Here is a 19,148-nt window from a genome sequence, read left to right as displayed (position 1 = left end):
CCATGACTATAGTATATATATATTGCTCTGTTATAATGAGCCATTACAGTATATAAATTGCTCTGTTATAATGAGCCATTATAGAAGATATTGTCATGAAGTTGGCCTGTGGGTAAGGTTTATGACCCCCCCCCCATAAATACCTTTCTCCTTTCCCTCTCTCTTGACTCTACAGAAGGACTCTTGAATAGCCTTTGTTAAACATAGAGAGTCTGGGAACATCAAACAAGTGGAGGGAAAGGAACTATATTTCAGTAATAGAACCAGTTGAAAATATGCGTTGGTACTTAATGAATATGATGTCAGTTCGGTTGCCATCTGAGACATTATGACTGATGACAGGACGACCTAAACAGTATCTGGGAAAGTCTACACATTATAGTTATCAGATTCACATGGAATTGTTGTGCAATTCAAATGTTTAAATATAAAATTATTTGTGAAAAGATTAAATGTAATTTTAGCCTCCAAATGAGAGATTTGGGTTTTCATAAGGTTAGGGCTCTGCTCAATCAGTGGCCCGCCCCTGTGAAGAGACATGTGTTATAAACTAAGAAACACACCCTTCTCCCTCCACTATATAAGCCCTTGACGAAAATGTAACCTTCTGTTCCGGGTACATTAGGATGACGATCCGATGTCAGAAGGGTTCAGATAATAACTACAGAACGAAGCCAACCTTTGCGTGAGCTTTGGTTGCGAATGGTATGAACGTTGAACTCTTATTCGCTACAGAAGTGATACCTCCTAGCCGTTGAGGTAGCAGCGGCCACTGTAAACGTGGGCTAGGAAAGGACAGACAGAGTATCCCGTCTACCACACAACGACGACACTACAACGTTTCCCGTTCACCACCAGAGACACTAATCAAAGGACAAAGGACTCTGTTGGGAAACACAGCCTTCCATCTACCACCAACCTATTGAAGCGCAGCTCAGAGTAAATATTTATTGCATTTTCCTTTTCCAAATGGGCGGTCATTTAGAATGCATAAGATTCTGTATTTACGATAGAGTAGCTGCTTAGAGACATCGCTTCTCCCTTTGTTCTTCAGTCTTCCCGCTCTTTCACTCAAACCCAACCCCCCTTTTCTTTGTGTAACCAGCTCTCATATCTGTTCCATCCGCTAGGGACATTTTCCTTCATGACATAATTTGTAATCAAGGTATGATTCATTCTGCGTATATGTAATTCTGTGTGATTAGTTAGGTATTTAGTAAATAAATAATTAAACCCAATTTTGTATTGCTGATTCAACTTGTTAGCTAGGGTTCGTGAAGATAACCAAGAATTTACAACTTTCAGATGAGACTGAAATAAGGTGACGAATGATATTGACTGCTATTGATGTAAAATATTACAAGGTCTTTAAGAGTTTATTCGGAAGATAACTGCTCTATAAATATTATTTCGTTGTGCCCCGACTTTCTAGTTAATTACATTTACATGATTAGCTCAATCAGGTAATATTAATTACAGAGAAAGGATTTTATAGAATAGCATGTCATATCACTTAATCCGGCATAGCCAAAGACACAACAATATATTGCTCTGTTATAATAACGCCATTAATAGTTGAGAATATATTGCTCTGTGTATAATAGACATTATAGAATATATATTGCTCTGTTATAAATGAGACATTATAGAATATATATTGCTCTGTTATAATAACGCCATTATAGTAGATATATTGCTCTGTTATAATACGCCATTATAGTAGATATATTGTCTCTGTTAAATACGAATTATAGTAGATATATTGCTCTGTTATAATGAGACATTATAGAATATATATTGCTCTTGTTATAATAGACATTATAGAATATATATGCTCTGTTATAATAGCCATTATAGTAGATATTTGCTCTGTTATAATACGCCATTATAGTAGATATATTGCTCTGTTATATATACGCCATTAATAGTAGATATATTGCTTCTTTTATAAATAGACATTATAGTAGATATATTGCTCTGTTATAATAGACATTAATATGAAGTATATATTTGCTCTGTTATAATACGCCGATTATAGTAGATATATTTGCTCTGTTATAAATACGCCATTATAGTAGATAAATTGCTCTGTTATAATAAACCATGACTTTAGTATAGATATATTGCTCTGTTATAATAAGCCATTATAGTAGATAAATTGCTCTGGAGAAGTACTGTGCCCATCTGTTTCTTATTTAAATACTGTTCATAATGCTGATAGGTCTGAGGAAACGATTAATCAACTACTTAAAAAAATGTGTATGTGATCAATCATTCAATCAATCAAATGAATCAATCAACAAGACTCACCTGTGATGTAACACGTGATCTGCCTGTTCTCTTTAGTCACATCCATATCAACGGTCGTCAGGCTCATGATGACCTCCCCAGGCCTAGTGTTCTCCATGACAGACCCATGGTACACGTCCTCCGTGAACCGAGCAGGGTTGTCGTTCTCGTCAGTCACCGTCACCTCCACTAGAACTGAGGACGAGAGCTTAACCTCCCCCCCGTGGTCAGTAGCCACCACTGTGAAGCTGTAGTGCTGAGTCATCTCACAGTCCGTTTCTCTCAGAGTAGTTATCCAACCGCTCTCACTGTCGATGGAGAAGACATCGGCGACGTCATCGGGTTCGGCTTCCAAGGTGTAGGTCACCTGTCCATTGGTGTCCTGGTCAGGGTCGTTGGCAGTCACCTGGATGGATGAATGGATGAAAGGATAAATTAATTAAAACTAAACTGCCCCAAAAGGGAATTTGATTTGCACATCTTGAACACAGAAATCATAAAGAATTGCATACAACATTCAASTACAAAAATATTATATCAATGAAAAAAAGATCTGAAAAAACATACCTGGATGACGGTGGTTCCTGGTCGCATGTTCTCAGCCAGGAAGGCCTTGTAAGGGTTGGCCTCGAACACCGGCACGTTGTCATTCACATCCTGGACCTGGATGCTGACCGACACCAGCGAGGCCACGTCGGTCCCGTTGTGGTTGCCTTGAGCAATAACATCTATCTGATACCACTTGGTCCTCTCGTGGTCAATGCTCTTCTGGACGAGTAGAGTACCGCTCTCTTTATCCAGAGCAAACACTCTGTCTCTGTTACTCTCCACTGTGTTGCCATTGACCAGKCTGTAGATGACTGGCATGTCAGAGTCRGCCTTGATCGTCCCGATCTCTGTTCCAATGGAGATGTCCTCGGCTGCGGAGAAAGTGTACAGYGGCTCGGAGAACTTCGGAAGAGGGACCTCAGGTGGTACTACTTTCACCTGCACCGGAACCGTGGAGTTGTAGAACGGTAATCCGCCGTCCCGAGCCTTGACTTTGAAGTTTAATATCTTGTTCTCTTGACCTATCAGGCTCTCTTTGACGCTGACTATGCCAGTGAAGGGGTTGATCTCGATGATGTCCTGGGTCACTTCCTCTGCTTCGTCCACGGTGTAGGTGACGTCAGCATTTTTACCGTCGTCTGCATCGTATGCCATTATCTGAATCACTGGAGAACCTTTGTTTACAGTAGACTGGATTGAGACCTGATACTCTGATGCTTTGAACTGAGGGGCATTATCATTCTCATCTGTCAGGATAATCTTCACAGTGCAGAACGCTACTTTCCCTCCGCCATCTTTAGCCATCACCTTGATGGCGATCACTCTTTGAGATGGGTTCTCTCGATCTAAAGGTTGAGATGTTACGATCTGTCCATTCTTGTCTATGGAGAATTTGTCATCTGCCAGTTTGTTGATGATGGTGTAGTCCACACTGCCGTAAGGTCCATCGTCAGGATCTATGGCGGCCAGGCGAATCACACGTGTTCCAGCCTCAGCGTTCTCAGCTAGTTCCGCCTCGTAAATGTTTTTGTTGAAATAGGGGCTGTGTTTATTAGTGTTCATCATATCAATGTTCACAGGGGCTGTGTTCTGGAAAACTCCATCTGACACAGCCACGGTGAGGTTGTAGAATGGGTCCACATTTCTCTTGCAGACGTTAGAAAAGGAGATAATCCCGGAGGATTCGTTGATGGCGAAGTATCTTCCCTCATTACCTGAGAGGATCTTATACTGTAGATTGTTCAAGTCTCTTGTGTCGGGGTCCAAACCTTGAATTCTTATGACGATGTGGCCACATTTGGCCAATTCATCCAGTGTTGCGTGATAGTGGGTCTTGGAGAAGTTTGGAGGGTTATCGTTGACATCGGTTACGTTAACAATGACATAGGCATCCCTGCTCAATGGGTYCGTGCCATTATCTATGGCTTTGATCTTTAACTGGAAGTGTTTTGTCTTCTCATAGTCCAACACCTGTGTTGTAACAATTAGACCACTCTGGGGGTCTATTTTAAAGAAGTCCGTTTCATTTTCCCCCGTCCCCAAAATATGGAAGGTTAAGTCTCTATTCCTGCCTGAGTCTCTATCTGTGGCTGATATCTGTAACACAGACGTGCCTATGGGTAATCCTTCAGGTATATCCACTGTGTCAGTCAGCTTGGAGAAGACTGGAGCGTTATCGTTAACATCTTCAACCTCTATTCCGACAGCGGCCTCTGAAAAGGAGCCTGTCACAGAGTCAGTGGCTCGTACCGTCAATAGATGCATTGTCTGACTTTCATAGTCCAATAAATCAGTGACACTCAACACTCCTGTTTTAAAATCTATGTGAAAGTTTTTTGAGGCATTCTTCTCTTCCAGATTGTAAATAAGCCGGTATCCTTCAGGGTTTCTTGCTTGTACATGCAAGATGGTGGTGAAGGGAGATATGTTTTCAGGGACTTTCAGAAGATAGAGCAAWGTCTGAAAAATGGGGTTGGTGCRATTTCTCAAAGTGATACTCAGCTCTGCTGAAGTGGTCCAACTGGGCGAGCCCTCATCTGTGGCCAGGACAGTCAGGGCATATTTATTGGTAGCTTCAAAGTCTATAGGCCGCTGAAGGGACACGTCACCAACATAAGGGTCTATCCTAAAGAGATCAAAATCCTCCTCCAACAAGTACATAATAGAGCCATTTTCTCCAAGATCACTGTCGGACGCCATGACTTGAAAGATTACATCTCCTGGGTCCGTGTCTTCAGAGATCATCATGGAGTGAGGCAGGTTCAAGAACCTCGGTGGATTGTCATTGATGTCAACTATGTAAAYGTTGACGTGGGTTATTGCCCAACGAGGGGGACTCCTCATGTCTCTCACCTCCACCACTATGTCATAGACATCCTGCTCCTCTCTGTCGAAGGGGACGCCGGTGGTCTCAAGCACGCCTGATGTTGGGACTATAGCAAACCGTCCCATTGGGTTCAGTACAGAGTAAATCAGAGGCTCGTTCAAGTAACTACCTGAAGCTCTCAACACAGCTAACATTTTGACCGTCATCGAGTTCTCCTCAATGGTGGCTGCATACAATCCCTGCTCAAATTTAAGATGGCCGCCTGCTGTTATGTTGGTGACGTTTATCTTAACTGTGGCAAGGTCTTTGTACAGGCCATCAGAGGCTTTGACCAGCAGCTGGTAAAATGATTTAAACTCTGAAACATTGTTTACAGAGATAGTACCAGTGGAAGGATGAATGAGAAAAGCATCTTGAAGGTTGCCCTCYATGAGGCTGTACGAGACAGCTGAATCTGCATCTTGTGCCATGACCCGTACAACCTCCATCTCTCTGACAGGAGGGAAGACGATGGACAACTCGTATACCGGCCTAGCAAATTTGGGGGAACAGTCGTTAAAATCCAGGACACGGATTGTGACTCTGGCTGGCTCTGCTGCGCACAGCGACGGTTCCCCTGAGTCCCGTACCTGAATGCTGAAGCTAAACTCAGGTGTTTCTTCAAAGTCCACCTCCGATATCACAGAGAGTGTACCCATGTTTGGATCTATCTTGAAGACTTTCATCGCTTCCGGATCCAGGATTTGGAAGACTAGGAGAGAGTTAGAGTCCCTGTCAGCATCAGAGGCTCGTATCACCAGAGGTGTGTTGCTCTCCCCCATCACCATGCTGTTTATGTGAGCAGACTCACTAATCTGGCCATGGAATYTCTCCTGGAGGAACACCGGWRGGTTATCATTCTCATCYATCACATAGACGTAAACAACCGTATCTGACGAGGMTCCYGYCGAGGTGCTAGCACGCACTTYGAGTCTGTAMGAGAAACACYYCTCGAAGTTGAGGCTCRYTTGGACMGAGAGAACTCCGGASTCTGCATTGATGTGGAACGTTCCGTTAGGGTCTCCATCTTTGATGCTGTAGTGGACTGCGGATGGGCTGGCTGCAGAGACAGTGATCACGGGAGTTCCCAGAGGACTGGCTTCACTGACCTCTGAGAAGTACTCATCAGAGGGGAACCTGGGAGAGAGAAAAGATAATGGTTTTTATTAACAATTAGGAAAGCAGTACATAATATCAATAGTAGCTGACGTTGAATTACTTGATACAATTTACAAATTAAAACATTTAAGAATGATCAAACAACATAATACTACGTTATATACATATTAACCTGGGAGGGGTTCTGTCTGAGAGCAGGACGGTGATGGAGACAGAACAGAGGTCGCTGTGCTGGGGGAAACCCTGGTCTGTGGCTTTCACTGTCAGATGGAACTGCTCCTGGGGTAGGCTGTCCAGAGGTTTGGCGATAGTGATACTCCCCAGCTCGCCATCAATGTCAAAGGTGTTGTCGACATTCCCTGGAAAGACGAACAATGACCAAATAAAAATGACCAAATTATTTTACAAACATATTTTTGGTRTATATAATGTTTTAAATTGTCAACACATTTGCCTATATGTGAGGGTAAAGTACAAATCTATCTCAAAGAATGATTTTAGAATAGACTATACTTCTATAGCACTCTTTTAAAGAATGCTAAAAACAGATTATCATGCTTGAAGAACATTCACAATTCAAATCCATCATAATCTACCCCYCATAATCTCTGATCTGTGTTGTACCTGAGTGAAGGGAGTAAATAATCTGAGCGTTGCTCCCCATGTCCTTATCCAGMGCCTTGACACGCAGCACCTCTGTCCCAGCCGCAGCCAGATTGGTGATAGTGCCCTCATAGCCGGCTGCCATGAAGGCAGGAGAGTGGTYGTTGCAGTCCTCCACATAAACCACTGCCTTCACAAAGTTTCTTTTCACTGGCATCTTCTGATCTCGAACCTACAGAGTAAAAAGAGATGGTGAGAGCAGGACAGTGTAGGGACGTTAACTTAATCCAAATTCAAACTCCTAGATAACCAAAAAAAAAACGACTGCCATAATCTGACAGAGAGTACTTTGTAAAACTGTTATGATAGATACGCTGTACTTTAGATCATCGTGTTTTCAAACGGCGAGGGAAGATGAAAAGTAGACATCACTAAAAATATCAACAACGTTACCATCACAATGAGCGTGTGCACAGAACGCTTCTCACGGTCCAGCTGCTCAGTTATCACCAGAACACCACTCTTAGGGTCCAGATGGAAGTTCTTCAGGCTGTCTGGATGGACGCTGCTGTGGAGCGAGTAGATGAGTTTGCTGTTGCTGTCTCGGTCCTGAGCAGAGATGTGGAGGATGTCCTTCCGTGGAGAGGTGTCTTCCGGTACTCTGACCTCGTAGATGGACTCCATGAACATGGGTCGATGCTYGTTCATGTCCAGCACACTGATATATGTCTAGGAGACAGACAGACAGACAGGAAGAGCAACTTAATCAAAAGTTTTACCATAACTACTAATTTACTATGTATTTCATATGTGTATCACCTGTGTGGTTGCGACCTGATGTCCRTCTGTAACCTGTACAGTCAGATTATAGGTTGACTTCTTCCCTGCATCCAGAGGCCTGGCGATCACGATGCTTCCTGTGTTCCTGTCAATGTCAAAGTCCTGCTCTTCATCGCCCCCTGGGAACAACACAACAGATAGGAGACGGTATAAATAAATCGATGTCATTCCATCAGCCAATACAAGGACAGTTTGAAGTTTGACAGTTCTACATTTTGACTGTTGAAAGGCCTCAGTGGAAGCCTGCCCAGAGCCCCTCAGGATGTTTGGCTTCGTGTGTGTCTGTTACTGAAACTGGCTCCAATGGCCTTATTGGAGGAGTGAGTGAGAGCCTATACAGCAGTTGTGACACACAGGTGTGTCACCCAGAATCATAATGACTTGGCTGTGATTGGAGGATCATTCTTTCTACAGATGGACGTGTGGGCAGCTGTTTGGAGCGTCCACTGGAAACGGAGTTTGCCCAGTCAGGACAGTAGGAAAGACAAGAAAACATTCAAAAAAAACGGGGCCATTCGGGCCATCGCCCCGAATGAGTGCGTGTGAATACRGAATATGAGCTAAGAGGCCCTCCTCTCAATGAACATGGCCACAAACACACATACTGTATTGCACCCTCAACAGTTAAGAAGCATTACTCCCTGTGCGTACTATGCCTYGTTTACTGAGAGCAAAAAGCCAACAATCTGCCAGTATGGGGCCAACGAACCACCGTCATCCTCACATGTTCAGCCATGTGTGTATTGATGACAGAAAACAAGGTTGCAGAAAAGGGTCTATCCCCCCCGTGTCCAAGTGTACCAGAATAAGTGTAACACAATTGTTTAAGGGGAAAAATTTGGCAGCGACACACTTTGAACAGACGCCGTGAACAGTAGGGGTAAAGCTCATGCTTGTTCAGCCAGATGGTGTTTATTAAGAAATAGATGCACCTTTTCAAGGCTCACATGACTCCATTTTAAAACAAGCTTTACCTTCTAATATTACCAGTGGGACTACATGAAAATAAGGAATTTTAAAAATGTCACTTCTCCCACAAAATGTTGAGCATTATTGAAAAATGTATCATATGTTTAGATTTCTAGTTGGTGCTTTTGCAACATTTGAAAAAAACTTGATTGATGGTTGATGTTGATGTTAATTGGCATGAATCTTCCCATCTTCCCACAACGTTGATTCAACCAGTGTGTGCCCAGTGGGATGTTTGCTTTTGGTCTTAATTTAAGGTAAAGATTAGCAGTGTGGTTAAGGTTAGGGTTAGGCATTAGGGTTAGCAGTGTGGTTAAGGTTAGGGTTAGGCATTAGGGTTAGCAGTGTGGTTAAGGTTAGGGTTAGGCATTAGGGTTAGCAGTGTGGTTAAAGTTAGGTTTAGGTTTAAAATCAGATTTTAWGACTTTGTGGCTGTGCCAGCTCGTGACCACACTGCAAAGCTGCCTGTARAACAAGATTCATGATGAAAAACGCTAACCTGCGGAAAAATCAAACACCCAAAGTATCCAATGCCCAGATAAAAAATATTGTCAGACGGTTTGAATAAGAAGTCATAGATTGCTTAAATATATAATGGGTTGAAAAGCAGCTGTCAGGGTCAAAGATCAAGTCAAATGAAAAGCTGAGGGCAACGCATTAGAACTGCATTGGCTGCCACATTTAGCCAGCAAATTCATTTCAAGACACTATCTAAAATGCCATGATTCGGTTAATGTACAGTACCAGTCAAAAGTTTGGACACACGTATTCATTCAAGGGTTTTTCTTTATTTTTTACTATTTTCTGACATTGTAGAATAATGAAGACATCAAAACTATGAATCAACAATGGATCATGTATACAGTAACCAAAAGTGTTAAACAAATCTAAATATATTTTCTATTGAAGATTCTTCAAAGTTCATTAGAGTTAACTGCACCTCCGTTGCAGCACAATAAATGCTCACAGAGCTCCAGCAACAACATATGTCAACATCAACTGTTCCGGACTCTGTGAATCTGGCCTTCGTGATGAATTGCTGCAATGAAACCACTTAAAGCACACCAATAATAAGAAGACCCTGAAGAAGAAAAAGAGAGAAAAACCTGGAATGAGTAGCCGTGTCCAAACTTACTTGACGGTACTGTATGTCCACAACAAGCCTTGCTTTCATGGGAATATTTTCACAAACAATATCTATGAGCAGAAATGTTAATACCATAGTCTTATTTTGTGCTACCTAATTGTGTTTGGATCAAACCTTCTTTTTTCCAATTAATCCAGTTTATTCAGTGTCAAAGAGCTAGATAATACTTAGCAAAGGTCAACAACTGTTCTGCCCCGTGCCCGTGAGGCAGATCATCCATCAGAGTTAGATCTGCCTATCCTGCGTGTCCTGGCCCTTCATCTGAGGAAAATCATGGCTTTGTTCCCCTCGTTCTGGTGTGGCACACACACACATCACACACACACACACACACACACACACCACACAACACCACACACCACACTGCCCCATGCCCTCGCTGAGGTCTTTTCTGCCACACCGAGCATTCCAGCTGCGTGTTCCAGCAGAATGACATGAACTCAATACCATTTATAGTTTCATGGTGCGCCAACAATCACAAAGCCGGGGCACGGGCACAACTCACAGCACAGCAATCAACTGCAGCCACGCACAGCACAATTACTCAGCGACAGCAAACCACAAGGCCAGCAACAACAGGGACGCAACACCACAGCATAACACACAAGCGCACAGCAAACTCAGCAGGCCAGCACCCCCACGCAAACGTCACAGCGCACAGCAAAATCACGCGCACAGCATAACACAGCGCAAGCAACACAGCGCAGAGCAAAACGACTCAGCCAGCAAACACAGGCACAGCAGAAATCAAGCGACGCCAATCACAGGCAGCAACCACAGCAAACAACAGCGCACAGCAACACACATGGACAGACACTCACAGCCGACAGCAAACACACAGGACAGCAAAACTCACACGCAGCAAAATCACCAGGCACAGCAAAAACACAGCCGAACACACGCAGCCACTCACAGCGCACAGCAAACACACAGGCAGCAACCAGCGCCAGCAAACTCCGTGCCAGCAAACCGCGCACAGCACACGCGACGCAAAACTCGCGCACAGCAACAACACAGGACAGCCAACAATTCACACCGCACAGCAAAACACTTGCACAGCAAAATCACAGCGCACAGCAAACACACATGCACAGCAAATCACCAGCGCACAACAACTACAGCACGCAAAAATCCAGCAGCCAGCAAAACAACAACCACAGTGCACAGCAAAACTCACAGCGCACAGCAAAAACAACAGCGACAGCAAAACTCACAGCGCACAGAAAAAACCATGCACAGCAAAACTCACAGTGCACAGCACACACAGCGCACAGCAAAAAACTCACAGCGCACAGCAAAAACACATGACCAACGATCTCAGATTTCATCATCATTAATAATCTATTTTTCCCTTCACAATCCATTTGCAATCTTTGATTGCGTCACGTTTTGACTTGCCTTTAAAGTAATTCCAAAATGTGTGAAATTATAGATCATTTTGACTCATTCCGTGAAAACAAAACTACTTTACCCGTAACTTTACTCTTAGCCTCTATTGTGTCAACAAAGATAACTTTTTCTATAAAACATATAATTACACACTCTATCATATTTCCAGATGGTAGTTTCTATAAATAGGCTGTAATTTCTACACACTAAAAAACACTTACGCTTACTATGCATGGTCCATATCATCAACACACGACTACTGCACATCTCCACACATCACTTTAACACATCTAGTCATTTTAAACAAGCATATATAATGTTTATACCCACTACTCATCTCATAGTATTATACTTTACTTATACCATCCACCTCTCTTGGCCTATGCCATCGGCAACGCGCTCCATATATTTATATATATTCTTTTCATTCCTTTACATTGTGTATAAAGTAGTTGTTGTATTAATTGTTGATCATTGTTGTATACGGCGTAACGGAACTAGAAGCACAAGCATTTCGCTACACTCGCATTAACATCTGCTAACCATGTGTATGTGACCAAGAAAAGTTTGCTTTGATTTGATTTGACGTCAGAGTTACCGATATTAGTCCTCACCTGTGATGTCATACCACAGTAGCCTCTGTGTCTCCGTGAGGATGATCCCCACCATGTGAGTGACAGGATCTGTCTCCATGACAGCGAAGGTGAAGTGTGGCTCGTCAAACGTCAGCGGATCGGAGGTGGGCGTCGGCTTGGGGATCCACTCTACGTCGAGGCGGACTGTCGACGATCTCACCGGGCTCCCATGGTCCTCTGCTTTGATCTGACAGAGGGAATGGATGGGATGGAGAGGACAACGCTAATGTTATTGAGCTGGGGTGTGGATCTTTGTGTTACTCATCACACTACATGAGAACATGACAGGGTTGGTGTTCATCACAGTGGTGTTCACGTGCAACTCCACATGCAAGTTTACAGTCTGCATGTGAACGAGAGTCATGAAAGAAGATGTGGTTGTTTTGGTTTCGGGCATAGCAGGTGTCCTAAATAGTGCTTCACCATTGCGTGTGGTTGTGAAAAGCAGAAGAATCTGTGGAACATGTTAACTATGTGGTTGTATTATGATCCTGTCCACGTACCGTGAGGATGCTGTAGTTGCCTGCTGTAAAGTCCCCGCGTGCCATCACCTCCCCAGTGTCTGGATGGATCTCAAACCTCTCGTCCTGGTTGTCCTGGAGACTGAAGGTGACCTCAGCATTGGGCCCTTCATCGTCATCCTGGGCAACCATACGACACACCACCGCCTGTGGTTCCGCCCCCTGACCCCTGTGTTGCTCAGGTAGTTTGACCTGGAACCAATCAATGAATTAATCAGTCACATTTATTTATAAAAGCCCATTATTACATCAGCAGTTGACACAAAGTGCTTTAATAGTAAGTAGGGCTGAATGGCATCCTATTCCCTAATTAGTGCACTAATTTTAACCAGATATGGTCCAAGTCAAAAGTAGTGCACAACGGCTGCGTTTAAACAGCCAGCCCAACTCAGATATACAGTGCCTTGCAAAAGTATTCATCCCCTTTGGCATTTTTCCTATTTTGTTGCATTACAACCTGTAATTTAAATGGATTTTTATTTGGATTTCAGGTAATGGACATACACAAAATAGTCCAAATTGGTGAAGTGAAATAAAAAAAAAATGTAATGGAAAAGTGGTGAGTGCATATGTATTCACCCCCTTTGCTATGAAGCCCCTAAATAAGATCTGGTGCAACCAATCACCTTCAGAAGTTACATATTTAGTTAAATAAAGTCCACCTGTGTGCAATCTAAGTGTCACATGATCTGTCACATGATCTCAGTATATATATCTGAAAGGCCGCAGAGTAGTGCAACACCATTAAGCAAGGGGCACCACCAAGCAATGCGGCACCATGAAGACTCCAAACAGGTCAGGGACAAAGTTGTGGAGAAGTACAGATCAGGGTTGGGTTATAAAAAAAGACCCGAAACTTTGAACATCCCACAGAGCACCATTAAATCCATTATTAAAAAATGGAAAGAATATGACACCACAACAAACCTGCCAAGAGAGGGCCGCCCACCAAAACTCATGGACCAGGCAAGGAGGGCATTAATCAGAGAGGCAACAAAGAGACCAAATATAACCCTGAAGGAGATGCAAAGCTCCACAGCGGAGATTGGAGTATCTGTCCATAGGACCACTTTAAGCCGTACACTCCACGGAGCTGGGCTTTACGGAAGAGTGGCCAGAAAAAAAGCCATTGCTTAAAGAAAAAAATAAGCAAACACGTTTGGTGTTCGCCAAAAGGTATGTGGGAGACTCCCCAAACATATGGAAGAAGGTACTCTGGTCAGATGAGACTAAAATTGAGGTTTTGGCTATCAAGGAAAACACTATGTCTGGCGCAAACCCAACACCTCTCATCACCCCGAGAACACCATCCCCACAGTGAAGCATGGTGGTGGCAGCATCATGCTGTGGAGATGTTTTTCATCGGCAGGGACTGGGAAACTGGTCAGAATTGAAGGAACAATGGATGGCGCTAAATACAGGGAAATTCTTAAGGGAAACCTGTTTCAGTCTTCCAGAGATTTGAGACTGGGACAGAGGTTCACCTTCCAGCAAGATAATGACCTTACGCATACTGCTAAAACAACACTCAAATGTTTTAAGGGGAAACATTGAAATGTCTTGGAATGGCCTAGTCAAAGCCCAGACCTCAATCCAATTGAGAATCTGTGGTATGACTTAAAGGCAACAAAATAGGAAAAATACCAAGGGGGATGAATACTTTCACAAGCCACCGGTCAAAGTACTGGTCAAAAGATTCGACACACCTACTCATTCCAGTGTTTTGCTTTATTTTTACTATTTCTACATTGTTAAATAATAGTGAAGACATCAAAACTATGAAATAACACATATGGAATAATGTAGTAACCAAAAAAGTGTTAAATCAAAAATATAAGTAGCCACCCTTTTGGGCTCCCGAGTGGCGCTGTGGTCTAAGGCAATGCATCTCAGTGCAAGAGATCGCACTGCAGTCCCTGGTTTGAATCCAGGCTGCATCACATCTGGCCATGATTGGGAGTCCCATAGGGCACAATTGGCCGAGCGTCGTCTGGGTTTGGCCGGGGTAGGCCGTCATTGTAAATAAGAATTTGTTCTTAACTGACTTGCCTAGTTAAATAAAGGTTAAATAAAAACGTATATTAAAAAGTTTGCCTTGATGACAGCTTTGCACACTCTTGGCGTTCTCTTAACCAGCTTCATGCATAGTCACCTGGAATGCAATTCAATTAACGGCCTTGTTAAAAGTTAATTTGTAGAATTTCTTTCCTTCTTAATGCGTTTGAGCCAATCAGTTGTGTTGTGACAAGGTAAGGTTAGTATACAGAATATAGCCCTGTTTGGTAAAAGACCAAGTCTATATTATGGCAAGAACAGCTCAAATAAGCTAAGAGAAACAACAGTCCTTCATTACTTTTAGACATGAAGGTCAGGCAATGCAGAAAATTTCAGGAACTTTGAAAGTTTCTTCAAGTGCAGTCATAAAAACTATCAAGCACTATGATGAAACTGGCTCTCATGAGGACTGCCACAGGAAAGGAAGACCCAGAGTTACCTCTGCTGCAGAGGATAAGTTCATTAGATTTAACTGCACCTCAGATTGCAGCCCAAATAAATGCTTCACAGAGTACAAGTAACAGATACATCTCAACATCAGCTGTTCAGAGGAGACTGCGTGAATCAGGCCTTCATGGTCAATTTGCTGCAAAGAAACCACTACTAACGGATACCAATAATAAGAAAAGACTTGCTTGGGCCAAGAAACACAAGCAATATTAGACCGGGGGAAATCTGTCCTTTGGTTTGATGAGTCCAAATTTGAGATTTCCAACCGCCATCTTTTTGTGAGACGCTGGGTAGGTGAACGGATGATCTCCGCATGTGTGGTTCCCACCGTGAAGCATGGAGGAGGAGGTGTGATTATGTGGGGGTGCTTTGCTGGTGACACTGTCAGTGATTCATTTAGAATTCAAGGCACACTTGAATGCGCTTAGTGCGACTATCATTTGTTTTTCAACAGGACAATGACCCAAAACACCTCCAGGCGGTGTAAGGGCTATTTGAACAAGGAGAGTGATGGAGYGCTGCATCAGATGACCTGGCCCCCACAATCAACTGACCTCAACCCAACTGAGATGGTTTGGGATGAGTTGGACCACAGAGTGAAGGAAAAGCAGCCAACAAGTGCTCAGCATATGTGGGAACTCCTTCAAGACTGTTGGAAAAGCATTCCTCGTGAAGCTTGTTGAGAGATGTCATCAAGGCAAAGGGTGGCTACTTTGAAGAATCTAAAATCTAAAATCTATTTATATTTGTTTAATTAGCACGTTTTTGGTTTCTACATGATTCCATATGTGTTATTTTTATAGTTTTGATGTCTTCACTATTATTCTACAATGTAGAAAATAGTACAAATAAAGAAAAACCCTTTAATGAGTAGGTGTGTCAAAAATTTTGACTGGCACTGTATATGTGTTTTTTCTTTCACTCAGTGGTGGATTTAGGTGACATGGGCAGCGTTTTGCCGGGGGCGGCACGGAGCTCCACCACAAAAAAAATTGTAATGGTGACATTTGTGCGATCGGTTTTCTTTCGCTCATTTGCACGTAACGTCAATGATATCATGTCACCGTGTGGGACTGTGGGTCAATTAACCTTGTCGGAGTGGGCGCCCTGATTCTAGTTTGTGAGCTAGGCAGGCTACTGCATGGGAAGGTCTCCTACTCAGAAGTACAAGATGGGGAGGGGGGCGGGTGTAGGTTGACCTCAGGTCTCCCCACCGGAAGCCCGAGGTAGGGGGAGCGGTAGAATCTATCAAATAGGGCACCTCTAACTTTGTACAGTACTAATGCAACTAGTAAAATCAGTCACACTACGAAATGCTACCAAATAAACCACAATTCATTCATAACACTGTGAATATATACAGTAGTTTCACAAACATACTGTTGCATTTTTTTCTGGTTTGGGCGAAATCGTTCAGAACAATATAAAACCAGTCTAAACACCACCAAGGTGAACTGGTTTAGTCTTGACTCTTGGTTGACAGTGTTGGGAGATGGGAAATGTAGTCTGAACACCACCAAGGTGAATTGGTTTAGTCTTGACACTTGGTTGACAGTGTTTGGGAATGGGTAATGGTAGTCTAAACACCACCAAGGTGAACTGGTTAGTCTTGACTCTTGGTTGACAGGTGTGGGAGATGGGTAATGTAGTCTGAACACCACCAAGGTGAATTGGTTTAGTCTTGACTCTTGGTTGACAGTGTTGGGAGATGGGTAATGTAGTAACACCACCAAGGTGAATTGGTTAGAGTCTTGACTCTTGCGTTGAACCAGTGTTGGGAGATGGGTAATGTAGTCTAAACACCACCAAGGTGAATTGGTTTAGTCTTGACTCTTGGTTGACAGTGTTGGGAGATGGGTAATGTAGTGACAATCGAGTGCCAAATCAACACAAATTTGTTTCTATTTGTCTTTGTTACTTATTTTTTATATTTATGAGTCTTATTTTTGTATATATTTTTATAATTATATAGTTTTAAATGTTATGATTATTTATTTGTGTTGTTCCAAACGTCTGAATAAAAAGTACAGTTAGTGCAGAATGGTGCTTTTTTTGTGGGGGCGGGGGGCGCTGAAGGGGGGGTTCGCCCAGGAAGCCATACAGCTGGAACCGCCACTGCTTTCACTAATTGGTATTTTGACCAATCAGATCAGCTCTGAAAAAAATATCCGATGTTAAAAGATCTGATGTAATTGGACAAAAGACAAATGAGTGGAAAAAATATCAGATTTGGGCTGCCTGTATAAACACAGCCTATGCAGGAAATAGGGTGCCCTTTCGGACGCTGAACCGAAACCCCAAAGAGCCAATAGAAGCAGACCTGGAAGAGCTTGTGGTTGAACTGGGGTCTGTTGTCGTTCTCATCCAGCACCTGGATGATCACTGTAGAGGTGGAGCGGAGARCAGGAGCTCCGTTGTCTGACACTATCACCTGAGAGGAGAAGAGGGGGAAGACAGGTTAGTCTAACAATAGGATATGGAGGTTTGATTGAGACTTAAATGAAATAAAAAAGTTTTATGTATCATAAATCACATATATTTTGTGAGAAATGTTATTTATCAAGACCACACATGTTATGGATAATTTATAGAGTAGTTTAAGCTCTCATTTCAGGCCTTTTTAACGATCTCATAAAAACATGCACATGTTGTTTAATGACAAGCAGGTGTCTCAGTCTCCTACCTCGATACTGTGCTCAGACTTCTGTTCCCGGTCCAGAGAGGTCAGAGTGTTGATGACGCCTAAGAAAACAAACAGAGAGAGAAGGAAACAGAGAGAGAAGGAAACAGAGGGAGAAGGAATATGGGAGGGAAGGAGGATGAAGGAACAGGGTAATCAATATGAAGTCTTTCCCACATGGACAGCAGTAGCTGGTATCGTTCCACGAAATGAGTGCCTTTTGCGACCTTTTGGTATTTTATATTGAATTAGAWTTTTTTTTAAAAGCCTGTTATATTAAATTAAGTGCCATTTAATAAAGACCACATGGAGAGTTCAATAAATCAATAAATCTGATTTTTCTATGAATAAAGGCTTGCTAAATTGATAACATTTTTTACCCATTTAATCAAAATATGTCTCTRAGTTTCCCATCATTGTGAAGCCCTAGTTATTTAATTACTTTGACAAAGTCATTTCTGGAGATCATTATTTATTTCATATGATAAGTGATTAATTGATGTCCTTCGCTCTTTTTGAGGTCAACCCTGATAGGGTGGCAGGTAGCCTAGTGGGTAAGAGCATTAGGCTAATAAYCAGGAAGTTGCTGGTTCAAATTGCAGAGCTGAGTTGGTGAAAAATCAGATGTGCCCTTGAGCAAGGCACTTAACCCTAATTGCTCTGGATAAAAGTGTGAACTGAACTCCTGTTTAAATGGATTGAAACTATTCAAATTCATAGTGTAAAAGCAGGTGAGCTGGTTCTTCTCTTTTTGTCCGTTTTGTGGTGGAAAAGTGGAAAGGTGAGCGGGTCGAGCATAACACATCAACCTTGTTCAATTCAATTCAATTCAAGGGGCTTTATTAGCACGGGAAACATATGTTAAGTGAAGTGAAGTAGATRATATACAAAAGTGAAATAAACAATAAAAATGATCACAAGTTCCCTATAAATAGACAGGTTAAAAATGTTTTAACAAAAAAAAACGAATATTGTGAAGCTTSCATTCAGCTGCCTCTCCCTGTTGTACACAACACGCTTCCATTCCTCCAGTCACAAGGTGATTTATGGATCATTTAAGAACGTTAAAATCAGCTGAAATCAAATGTGTTTTTTTCCCRCTTCTCAAAAGGCACCAAATTAGTGGAATGACCCAGCACACCTGTCACTGTCTGAGTCCCATGCAGCTGTTTAACTCTTCTGTCTTCCCACAACACCGTCTGTTTTACTAACAGTGCTTATGTGGCTTTATGGTCTAACCAAAGAAACCTCTGAGACATTTCTAGAACCTGTTATTTTGATAAAATACTCAACGTTTTAGGACTGTGGATACTTTAATAGTATAATGTGTGTTGCAGAAGTTAGCCAATACAATCCAGCAGGTCAACCTTTTTCATTGTGGATGTTGTTCTGGAGGCAGCTCTGCAGAGTGGTCACGAGCTAGCACAGCCACCAAGTCATAAAATCTGATTTTAACCCTAATGCCATAACCTTAACCACACCACTAACCCTAATGCCTAACGATAACATCAACCACACCACTAACCCTAATGCCTAA

At 42.6% G+C, this 19,148-nt stretch overlaps 1 protein-coding gene across 1 annotated transcript in view; it reads right to left on the bottom strand.

The window, feature by feature from the left end:
* The window catches only part of LOC112069170 (protocadherin Fat 2-like), a 90,312-nt gene that overhangs the window by 39,193 nt on the left and 31,971 nt on the right, over nt 1-19,148 (bottom strand). The window contains 10 exon segments of the mRNA XM_070438439.1: nt 2,311-2,695; nt 2,857-6,340; nt 6,495-6,681; nt 6,947-7,157; nt 7,379-7,654; nt 7,745-7,884; nt 11,885-12,092; nt 12,409-12,618; nt 17,252-17,362; nt 17,615-17,673. Coding sequence (XP_070294540.1) covers nt 2,311-2,695; nt 2,857-6,340; nt 6,495-6,681; nt 6,947-7,157; nt 7,379-7,654; nt 7,745-7,884; nt 11,885-12,092; nt 12,409-12,618; nt 17,252-17,362; nt 17,615-17,673 — 5,271 coding nt within the window.

Source organism: Salvelinus sp. IW2-2015, unplaced genomic scaffold (genome assembly GCF_002910315.2).
Source record: "Salvelinus sp. IW2-2015 unplaced genomic scaffold, ASM291031v2 Un_scaffold923, whole genome shotgun sequence".
Taxonomy (NCBI): domain Eukaryota; kingdom Metazoa; phylum Chordata; class Actinopteri; order Salmoniformes; family Salmonidae; genus Salvelinus; species Salvelinus sp. IW2-2015.
Note: the sequence above shows the minus strand (reverse complement) of the source record. Positions and strands in the feature narration are given on the sequence as shown.